General features: G+C 37.8%; 1 protein-coding gene across 16 annotated transcripts in view; it reads left to right on the top strand.

The window, feature by feature from the left end:
• The window catches only part of ADAM23 (ADAM metallopeptidase domain 23), a 317,233-nt gene that overhangs the window by 270,613 nt on the left and 34,514 nt on the right, over nt 1-12,106 (top strand). The window contains exon 25 of one of the 16 annotated variants that reach the window (XM_042949909.1): nt 8,795-8,885. The exons of 14 other annotated variants lie outside the window; for them this stretch is intronic. In XM_042949909.1, coding sequence (XP_042805843.1) covers nt 8,795-8,885 — 91 coding nt within the window. Of the gene's footprint in view, nt 1-1,532; nt 1,617-8,794; nt 8,886-12,106 lie in introns of those variants that run through there. One more of the 16 variants, XM_042949898.1, reaches the window with a different exon arrangement.

Consider the following 12,106-nt stretch of genomic DNA (forward strand, 5'->3'; position numbering starts at 1 on the left):
GTTGACCCACAGTTTATTTGCTCCGATGTCTCAAACCAAAATTATTAAAAGACAGGAAATAGCATTTCAAAGCAGAAACCATGTGAGCAAAGATTTTTTTAAAAAAGATTTTCCATTACATATTACTTCACTCATGTTTTCTACACTGTCATTTATTTCCCATATTTTTACATATGAAGATTCTTCTGGTCCCTCATCTCCCAACATGTGTCCACTGAATTTGCTGAAAGAAGTTATTTTACTTTACCCTAATGGGGTAGAATAAGTTTGCGCCTTTTAAAAGGCCTGGAACTCCCACAGGCTATAGGAGAGTCAGTAGAGGTACTGATAATTTTTGTCAATTTGTGGGCATTTTTTCATGGTGCTTATTATGCAACGTAATGGGACTTTTCTCACTGGATGGTTTGCAGTAGCATTACAGGAGGAAAGAGAAGAAACTGATACATATCACATTTTCATCGATAAGGAAGGGCAGAGACGCTGCTAAGAAGCTTTGGTTAGACCCTTTCATTATGTCCACAGTCATCAAATCAGAGATAGAAGGGCCTTAGTGGCCATTCAGTCCAGACCCATTGTTTTACAAATGGGTCTAACTTAATTCCCAAGGGTAACAGAGCCAAGAGTAAAACATAGATCACCTGGTCTTGAGCCTAATACTTTTTCTGTTATTGCACACTGACTGCCTCACTGAAAGCTGAGTATTAAGTTACTCTGCGGGTTCTCACAGCATAGTAATAAGTAGAAAGGGTGAGGCAATAAGCAGGTAATGATTAAGCATATTAGCTCATCCATTGCTTCTCAAGGGAGTATTATATTATTAGCATTTAGTATCTTGAAAGCAATAATTTCTAAGTCTTAATACCTTAAAGAGCATTTTTAATGTTTACATTTACCTTTTGTGTATATCTGTTGCTTCCTTTGTGAATGCACCCATCTTTGATTTTGTAGTTCAGATGAGTAGATATGAGGTATTATGGTAGTATATGATTACGCTCTTGCAGAATTATGTATCACCTATGTATTTGTCTCATCAGTAATGGCCTCATCAATAACTTAAGGGTTTACCAGGTTTTAAAAGTTTTCAGTAACTGAGTTTATTTTGTTTGGGTTCAGAAAAACTCCATGGTATTTCCATTGACAGTGTCTGAAATAATATTCTTATATGAAGTTAATTTGTTTTTCATCTTTTTAGACATTTGTCCCAGTGTATCTGAAAATGAACTTAACTTTTTAAAAATTTCATGGGAAAGAGTAAGGAGATCTGATTGTGTGTCTGACAATGAAATACGGAGCTAGAAAATATATGTGTGTCATGCCAATATTGTATTCTAACATATAAAGAATATATTTAGTATTTATTTCTAATCCTAAATGTTAGCAAAATCATAAATCCCTGCAGAAAGAACTTTGGTTTATAGAGTACAAATGATGGCTTTGATGCCTCCTGCCTTTGAAGTATTCGGGATGCAGGATTATAGCGCCTTTCGCTCATTAGAATCACATGGATGAAATAATGCACCTTTTTGTTTCAGAAACTCTCTAAAAGTAAGAAAAAACCCCCAACTACTCAGTTTCAAAAGCGCAATTTCACACTATCTGAAGCATGACTTGTCTGTGGAAGAATTCTACATATAAAGTAAGAATGTCTTAAGAAAAGGAGAAAATTTACAGTTTGTATCTTAATATTACATACTTATCAAAAATTCTGCCTGTTAGCACATGTGAGCCTAGGTAGCAGGGAAGCAACACTAAAAACAATGATAATAAACCAACAAACATCAGAATTTAATAAAACAAAAATGAGGACATATTGCCAGAAAATAATTTCCACAAACAAGTTATAATACAAAGGTAAGTACGTTAAAGAATTAGGAAACAAAGTCGCATCCCTAATAGGGGGATTGCGTTATTAGCTAGAGTCTTTGCAAGTTTCATCTCCAGGTTTGGTGTAATGCAAAGAAAGTGAGGTATGTCATCATGTACCCAGCATAGTTCCTGGGACAAAAAACACATCTAGTAGGTAATGAATGAACAAATAAATGCGTGAATGAATGAACAATTACAGTTACATCGTAAATAAATTAGTATAGAGGTAAAAAGGAGAGCATAGACACCCAAAAGTCCAAGGGAGTTTTTTTTTCAATAAGAAGGTAAATCCTTTGTAGCTCTGGGGAGCAGCTGAAACCTGTTTTCAAATTTGTCCCCTATAAAAATCTACCCACTTGTGAGCCAGGCAATTAATTCATGTCAATTTAAAAGCAGGTTGAGTCACTGCGCGCTGGAAGAAATAACCCTGTTAAGTATCGCGATCAAGAGTCAAGTGTATTTTACATACCTTTGCAGTACACCAGAATTAAAGGTAGCGGGCAAACAAGGAGGAGGGGGAAGACTTTTGAAAAAGCTTTTTCCCCCACTTATTTTGTCTTGTTTTGGTGCTAGCAGTGGTTATCAGTTAAGAGTTGGGAGATAATTGTTCTTGCTCAGCAGAGATTATAGACTGTATCTGTTTCTCTGGAATGCATATTTGAAGTGTCTGTAGGGATGCCTTGCTCCTCTGGTTGGTTTCTAACACCCACATGATGGATTGCCTAATTCTCTTTATGCTACAGAGAGGAATTATATCTGTAGCAAATAAAAAGTCCTTTTTAAATTGTTATTCATCATTCATGCAGTTATAATTTTTAAAAATTAACACACATTCATTTACTGTCACATTTTACAGGTGTGTGTGTGTGTGTGTGTTTCGTGCAATTTAGCATATGTAGCTTATATAAACATTGAAGAGTTAATAGGAGTTTCAGGTATTTTGGCTCTGAGGGCCAATGCCTAAATCTTAAGCAAAAAAAACACCAACCCCCCCCCAAAAAAAAACCAAATTGTAATATAATATGTCCTTGTTAATTTAGTATTCTGAAGGCAATTATTTTCTAAGATCTTAAAAAATGAGTATTTATATTTATAGTACCTTTCATTCCAGTATTTGCCTCCACAGTTTAGAAATCTGAGATATGGTTTGGTTATTTTGAATTCCAATGTACTGTCATATCTGGAAAACATCACCACCACCTTATATGTTGGTCTTTTTTCCATTCCCCTCAAGGCCCTCAGTAGACTTTCTGTTTTCTGTTGTGTTTCCGTTTTTGTTTTTTTGTTTTTTTTGCTTTTTATTAACAACTCAGGTTGTGCCTAGCTAAGGATAAAAACTAGAATCTCTCACTCTTATTGTTTGCCCTGCGATTAAGTGGATGTACCCCTACTCACCAGCGTTGGCGATCAAGGTTCTCTCTCTTCTTTGGGAGAGTAGTTGGACCCAAAAGGTCAATGAACACAATACTAAGCCTTAGAAAACTGTGAGTTCAAATCATGGCTCTTTGTTTTCCTTCACCGTCTCACAGCACACAATCTGTGCCATGCAGCCTTGTCAAAGTTAATCTCTCTTTTCATTAGTAAAGTGATTTGAAGCCAGCACTTTTGATCGCATGAAGATAGGAGATAAAGTGTGTGTATGTCCACACGCTTGCACGCGCGCACACACACAGACACAGTCAATCTTAAATAATCTGCCTTCCTGCCCCAGCACTAAACTTCTTGCGTGTGTGGAGAGCAGCCTGGGCACCTCTGGGCAGTGCAGACCCTTTTTGCAATATCTGAAAGCTCAAAGCTCAGCACGGAAGTGGTGATGTGCAGGGGTGGAGCGTCTCCAGTCAGTAATCTACCATTGGGTCATCTGAAGCAATCAGTGCTTCCCAGCGACCCTGACTTTCTCCGAGTGCATAGTTTATGCCCTGCAAACTGTAAACAACAACAACAACAACAACAACAACAATAACTAAACACCCAAAGACTGTGCCAGAAACCCAAACATTGCAGAGTTATGTGCAATACACTTTTCCAGGTGAAAATGTACTTAATTTTAAAGATAGTCTTTTAAATTTGTAGGATTTTCATAAAATTGAATGTAAGTTCTAAAGTTTGAAAAGATGCAGCTTCTTAGGTGCATTTTACAGTTTGAGAAGTTTGTGAAGTATGCTAACGGTCTGTTACTTTGGAATTAAAATCCAGACTTGCTGTTATGCTGTTTAAATGACATTTTCATTCCAACTCATTCCTTGTAGGAACTGTAACTCAAATTAGATTATTTATATGTTTAACAGTATTTATAAGAGAGGATTTTTTAAGTAGGGTTTGTAGAGTTTGAAGTTAAATTAGCCTCAACATTATTCTCCAGTATTTTCAATGTGTATGTAGACCTTCATTTTAAATTTTAAAGCAGAGATGTCAGTATTTAACTGACTTTCAAAGCATTTCCTGAATAGATTATGTTGTGTGTTAGCGCAATCAGTGTGTGATTCGTTTCCTTTGTTAAAACCATCTCCGTTTTCCCTCCACACAGTGCACATGACCACAAGCAGGCTAATAGGTGCTGTGGCAGGCACCATTCTGGCCCTGGGGGTGATTTTTGGAGGCACAGGGTGGGGAATAGAGTAAGCATCTTTGTGAGTCTCGGAGTGTTTCTGTTTGGTTCCCGGTGTGTGAACTGACTGCTGGTACCTAATCCCCACCGCGTGTTGTCTCGTTGACGTGTTCCCCTTGCAAGTGCACCTTGTGGTGTTATTTGGATGTGTCTGTGTCATGTGGTTTCCTCGTGCAGTGAAGAACCTTCTCCTGTCTGGAACAATGTGGGGCATAAAATAATATTGGGGTGCTTATGATGTCTTCACAATTGAGACGATGGTCCAAAAGCTTCCATTGTTCTTCTACTTATAAAAGTAATTTTAAGAGACAGACCTTTTATTGTCATTATTTTTTATTGACAAAAAATGCTTTTAAGTGAGTGTTTTATTAGTATTCTTGAAATGAATGCAATCTTCACCGAATAAATCCACGTTTACAGCTGGGAATTATTAATAGTTGTAGCTTCTTTTGAAGATAATTTGAGTGATAGTCACTAATATTCCCTCCATGTATTTAAAGTGATATGGGAAGCTTTGGCTTAACTTTTTAAAGAAGATACTTAGTATATTGCCTTCATTTTTAAAATATAAAATAGATTGATAATTCAAATTAGATGCTTCCATAACTGTGTGGGACCAAAGAGTGTGAAGAAGAAAAAGATATTTATCCAAACCGGCAAAACCTTAAGGAGAGTAGTTGCAGATTATCTGGTGGCTTTGTCTTAAAAATAGCCAGTGCACAAATAAATTGTGTGTCCCTGGCCCGTGTTGATCTTTCACAGAAATACAGGTCTTCTGGTACCTCTATTAAGGTTGCTGTGTACTTGATCCAAGCCTCAGAATAGCTGTCAGTTCTCCATGGGATATTATTTTCATGAAGTTGCTGATCTGTAGACTAAAAGGTTTTCGTGATTCCCCCCCCCCCCCCGCCAATTACAGGAAGAACATTTACAAATGACAGAAATACCCTTTCCCATGCTGTCTTTGTGTTCACGGGGATGGGTGACACTTCACAGTGGCCCCGGATGAATTACTGGTATCTTAAGGAACCACCAGATAGCCTGTACTCAACCTGTCCAAACCATGGGCACGTTGATCGTGTAACACGCATTCTTCCTTAGTCCCAGTGATTGTGGCCCACAGATGCCCTTCCATACCAGTACTGGGAGACCCAGACACCGAAATAGTACAAGGAAAGCAGGCCTGTAGTTCCCACTCTGTGTGGAAGATTACCCGAACCTTCTCTCCCCTGGTTTGAAGGACTTTGACTAGATTTACACCTGCCAACTCACCTCCCATGGCTACAGACTGTGAACTAGTTAACCCAGGGCAGCTAGAAAGACTGGAAAAGATATTTTGTTTCTCTTTACCTATTAGAATATAAAGTTTTAGAGCAGAGGTAACATTTAGAGAAAACAAAAACTTTGCCTTGTAAAATTTCACCTTAGATCTGCTGACTGGATTACCTATAGAAGTAACATTCCTTTTCCAGGGGAAATTCTATACATACATATATGTGAAATTCCTCCTTGAAGAAAGGTAGTTTTTGAAAAAATCATCCCAAGTGTGGTTTTAGATTATTTATTGACCATAATTGTGATGTGCTGCAAAGTACCAACTAAGGGATGAATTTTAATAACTTTCCCTTTGAGTCTTAGAGCTAGGCAACTCCCAAGGCATTTGTTGTAAAGCATAGTCCTTGTGACCAGTGTCTGTTTTCATCATCCCTTCCAGTCTTGTTGGTTTGTGGCTATTTCTGGTTGTGACAGGTAAGTCTGTAAAAGTGTATTATTTTTTCTAAAAATAGATTTGTTATTTATCATTCTTGGCTTATGCACTATTTTTTTTATTAGTTTACTGATTGTTTTCCTTCAAATTCTAAATTTTGTCATAATTGCTAAATCATACAGTTTTTTAAAAAAATTCATGATAGTACAGTATACATTGTTTTAACACCTCCTGGCTTAGCTAATAGTGTAATGTTCATTTAATCACTAAGGATTCCGTGAATAGAAGGTTTGGAAGGTTTTTGTTTGTTTGGGTTTTTGGTAGCGGGGGGCAGGGGGTAATTTCTACACCTTAGTTTATAATTGTAAATCAGGACTCATTTGTCATGAATTATCTATTGATTCTAATCCCAACCTGTCTTCTGAGCTAGTAAAGTACAAATCATGTCTAAAGCCTAAGGTACATGGAAATATAAATATTTTCTAAATGTTTATTTCAAAATATGTTTCCTTGTTAAAATGTGGGGAGGAAATGCATATAAGTGGACTGTTGCATTAGAGCAGGGGTTAGCAAACTTTCTGTAAAGGGCCAGAAGGTAAATAGTTTTGACTTTGCAGGCCACAGGATGTTTGTCACAGCCTTGTGACTCTGCTGTCTTAGCACGAAAGAAACTGTAAACCACATGAAAATGAATTAGCGTGGCTGTATTCCAACAAAATTTTTTTGCAAACCAGTAAGTGGAGCCAGATTTGGCCAGTGGGTTATATAGTTTGCTGACCCTTGATTTATAGCATAAGCTTTCGAGTCAGACACATCTGTGTTCAAATCTTGCCTCTGTCACTACATTCTAGAAGCCACTGTTTCTTCATCTAATAAACAGGGATAGTCATAATTCTTACCTCGTATGGTTTTTGTGAGGATCCAGTGAGATGTTTTGTCACATGGTTAGACCCTCACCTGGTACAGAGTAAGTGCTCAGTGTAGAGTTACTAACCTGTTTTGATTGCTGTCATATTACTCTTTATTCTTATTTGTGCATTTCTGAAGGCCACTGAGATTTGGGTTCTGTAGAACCTCAGTGGTTAGTCCTGAGAATGAGTCACGAGCCCATGCGCCCGAAGAGACCGCATCCCTGAGACCCCCCGCTGCAGCTGTCTCCCACCTTTCCACTCACCCTCACAAACCCTGAGTGGTCTCTGAGTAAAAACATACAACACACACGATTTTAGTGCTGCTAAAAGTGGCATCTGTTTGTGTGCACAGTTGAGGGCACTGATGTGAGCAGAAAAGAGAATTTTGTTTTTATGCAGAAATGAACATATACACAAAGTCAAGGATTTCAGGGGGAAATAGCAAAATTGGCCTTATGACTTCTGAAACGGGATATTCAGTTACGATCGGAAGTATTTTGTTGTTGGGAGCACTCTACCTGTTAGCATCCGGAAGGATGTGAGGTGCAGAATAATTCCTGTGCTAGTTAACGTTGCTTACATTTAAAAATCGTGAGCTAAGGCGTTTCCCCCTGTGAGTGGAAAGGATGTGCTGTCATATGCGTTAAGTCTTTCTTATTCAGTTGATGGAAACCCCACTTTGTATTTTCTTTCTTGCTGTCCTTTCTACTCCCTTTTTAAACTCTATCTCCAGGCCTCGAATTTCAAATGGGAACTTGAAAGATAGTCTCAGTTGAGCCGGCAGAATCTTTTTTCCATTTCTACAGAATTACCCGGATGAGTTTTACGCTTCCTCCCTATCTTGCCTTTGGAATCGCAAGTTGTTGTTTAAACACTGTATAGATCCTTACAGTGAAGAAATGCCTCTTTGAGCACAAGGCTTTCAAGTCAGATCTTTATTAGTAACCTCCTTCTGACATTTTTTTTTAATGTTTATTTATTTTTGAGAGAGAGACAAAGTCAGAGACTTTGGGGGAGGGGCAGAGAGGGAGGAAGACAGAATCTGAAGCAGGCTCCAGGCTCTGAGCTGTCAGCACAGAGTCCCACACGGGGCTCGAACTCAGGAACGGCGACGTAGTGAACCGCGAGGTCAGGACCTGAGCGGAAGTCAGACACTTGACCAACTAAGTCACCCAGGCCTCACCTCCTTCTGACTTCGAAATTGTTTCCAAGTGGGGGCTAAAAAAACAAACCGTAGCATTCCGACAACTTTGGGTGCTGCTTGAAAGAGCACTTTATTAGAATATTTTCCCTTCTTTTCCTGCCATGATTTGCCAGTAAGATTGAGCTAATTCTAATGCATCCATGTTCTTTATGTGCTCTTTTGCTTGCTTGATTCATGATACTGGGAAAGAGGAGGAGAAGAAAGACTGGTGACGCTGGCAGTTGGGGCACATTTGCTTCAAATCCTGTGGAAGGTGAATTGAACGGAACTTAACTGTCAGCGGTGCAGAAGCTTTAGATTCAGAGGCATTCGTGTCCAAGCAGTAGCTCTCCCTCGCATCAGAAGTGCGATTACACTAAGTCAATCAAGGCGATTTAAGCGTTTAGCAATTTTTTATGCAGGTTATTTACTTCCGAAAAACCGCGTAACTGCCTTTCCCTTGTGGTGACGACAGTAGATGGCTCATATGACTTTCTTCCCATGATCCTTTGTCACAGGTCCTAGTGCCACCAATCTCATAATAGGCTCCATCGCTGGTGCCATCCTGGTAGCAGCTATTGTCCTTGGGGGCACAGGATGGGGATTTAAGTAAGCAACGCCGCATGTCTTCTCCTCGGTGGCTCTGGCATTTCTCTTTTCTGCTTACATAACCAGGTTTTGAGTTCCTGCTACAAGATTTCAAGTTTTAGCAGTAAACTGTTAAAAACGAATATTTTTATTCAGAAATGGGCTAGAAAAGAAGAAACGTGGAAACCTCAAACGTCATCTTCAGGCTAGTGGGAAAACTTGAAATGTAGAAGGAATTCACATGCACAAGTTTGAGGAGAACAAAGTAGAGGTTCTTCAGTAGAAGCCATTCCAGCTTTTAGGAGCAAGCATTCTGAGATAACGTTTTTTATACACGATAATCAGGACACTTTGCAGTTGGAAATAAGGGGATATGAATCCTTTGTGTGTTTAAAACTCATTTATATTCCATTGACGTTTTGAATTTTTCACAACCTAAGTAACTCTTTGTTCGATATTTTTCACACGTAACACATTATGTGTAGCTTTGTGATTTGAAAAGCTTTGTGATTTTATAAAAATCAGATTAAAAAAAGTATTAATTCCCTAACCATCTGCATTGGTTTCACATTGGAATTTGAAATCTGTGGCTCTGTGATACTTAAATATTTTCTAATTAACTGCAAATTAACTGGCCTGTTTCCATAGTGACTTTTAGTCATTTAGTCATTGGATTGTGCATTGATCACTGAACTACGTTTGTTTAAATAGACATGGCAGATATTCACAAATAAACCTTCATTATGACCAAAATTTGTAAACCTAGTTTATCAAGTTTTGATGTTTCCATAGTTCAGGTTCATTGGATAATTGCTTTGTATATCTTTTCTTCGGGCTGTGGTGGCTTGATTATTATGATTTGTAGATAAGACTTCCTATGCCAAATATTCCCTCTGATAAATTAAGTCCCAACCAGATCTACAGAAACAAATTTAAGTGGGAAATAAGACCATTACCTAAATTCAAAACCCACTTTGCCTCCATCTGGTTACTCAATAGAGGAAGCTTTTTACTTGAATTCTCTGAATAATTGCATTAATTATGAACTTGATTCTATTTAATATTTTGAATCCTGAATTCAAAATATTGAAACCAGGTAAAATGTTATTAGAAACTGATTATGGAAGAAAAACAAACTACATGATGATCTAAATAAATTCAACATTTTCTGATAATTTTGTTACCATATTAGATTTAATGAGTAAGCCTACAAGTTTTTGAGTAGCTTGAACTTGGAAAGTTGTTATCAAATGGTACTTCGTTTCTACAGAGATATTTGTAAACTTGAACTTGTTTGATGAAATAGTAGTTTTGGCATCATCGTGTTTTCAAAAACACACACAAAACGGACAACTCACATTGGAATTTCTCATCATGGTATTAACAAGACATTACCCAGATAATGAGTCACTCATGGTCCCTAATATATGGCACTCTCCTGAAACATATATATATATATTATATATTATATATTATATATTATATATTATATATTATATATTATATATATGTTATATATATTATATATATGTTTGTTTGTTTTGTTTTGTTTAGGCCGGCCTAATTCAAGCAACAATTTTTCTTCGTGCTATATTACTGTAAAAAAGTCATTGCACATGATAGTAGTCCCATGATCTGTTATTATTTTAAAATACTTCCTTGAAATTTTTCATAAATATGCTTTAAGAAAAATAAATTTGGCTCGTGCCCAAGCTTCTGCCTTTTGGCATCAGGAAGCCTTGGTTTCAAAGGACTGGAAAATAGTCCTATGCATCTCTGACGTCCAGCCACATGCAATGCCAAATTTACTATCTCAGCCTTTGGAGACAAGAGCACTATTCTGTAGCAGGACCTCAAAACAGTGGCCTGGCCTAGCGCACAGCTTGAATTGCATGTTTCTTTGGGGGAAAATGGAAAAGCCTTTATCACTGTGTATATAAGTGGATTAGGCCCTGTACAGATGACTTATATCTGAGAGAGATGTCTACTCATCGGAGGAACAGAGAAGAGGAAGGGGAGAGGGACACTTAGTGAGGTGAGAAACAGCCTCTCCCAAGGGCTGAGAGGGGACCGCTGTGCAGACATGCGCACTGATGCGCTAAGCCAACGCCCCTTACCGTGCCCTATGAGCCTAAGAATTACTTTAAAGGAAAGCGTTGTAGGAAGGCACACACACAACCATATGAAGTATCTTTATGCCCTAAAACACAGGAAAAACTGAAGACAGAAGAATGCTTGAATGTTAGTAGTTTAAACCTGGAGACACCACTGTTCTTCATGATGATTGTTGGCCACTATATGAGGATCTGAATTTGCTTTAGATTTTAAGAGCAGCCATGTGGTTTATATTAAACATTAAAGAACTACTTCTACTTTGCAAGAGAAAGCTTTGGGTGCCAAATGATACAGTTTAGGTTTTCCCACCACTTGGGCAGTTTTGGAGATTATTAGTCTAGAAGTTATTTGCTAAATGAACCGAGTTATTTGAGTTTCCTGTTGAGTTCAATGTAAATACAAAAGAGGGTCATTTAGAATCAGACGTTGAAAATAGTTTGTAAAGGAGATTGCTCTGAATACTTTTATTGGAAATCCTTCCTGAATTACATTTTACTAGAAGAGAAAAGCAAAGCAAGTGGCAAAGTAGCCTGAGAATTTGAGGCTACATGAACTTTTAGATTAAAGGAAAACATGGTAATTGCTCAGGGGAAGTGTTGCTTTTTCCCAAAGTCACATTTCTTGAGGCATAACACTGTGAGTAATTTCAGTGTGGAAGAAGTGTCATACCGCACATGACCTGTTCAAATACAAATGAGAAAATAGCTCTGCTCTGATCCCTGACATTCTCTGCCCTTCCTTATAGCTTTTGTCCTAAACCATATTTCCTCTGAAATAGGTGGTAAAAAGCATGAGTATATGTGAGTGTGCATGCATGTGTGAATGTGTGCACCTTTGTGTGAATACGTGATAATGAAATTTTGTTAAGATAATTGTGATAAAAAATAATATAAGCTTAGATGACGTCTTTTTAGCAGAATAATAAGAGTCTGCAAGTTTTGCTTAATGCAAGCAAGACTTCCATAAGCAAAGCTGTAGAACTCCTGAGAAGAACAAAAAATGCCTTATCTGGTAGGTTATTTTATTTAACGTATTCTGATATATGGGGTATTGTGGTAGGTATACCTTAGCAACTTCAGTTCATCTGCATCCTCCAGAAGTATGAGGATACTAAAGGTGACTTAGTT

The sequence above is a fragment of the Panthera leo genome, chromosome C1 (assembly GCF_018350215.1).
Source record: "Panthera leo isolate Ple1 chromosome C1, P.leo_Ple1_pat1.1, whole genome shotgun sequence".
NCBI lineage: Eukaryota > Metazoa > Chordata > Mammalia > Carnivora > Felidae > Panthera > Panthera leo.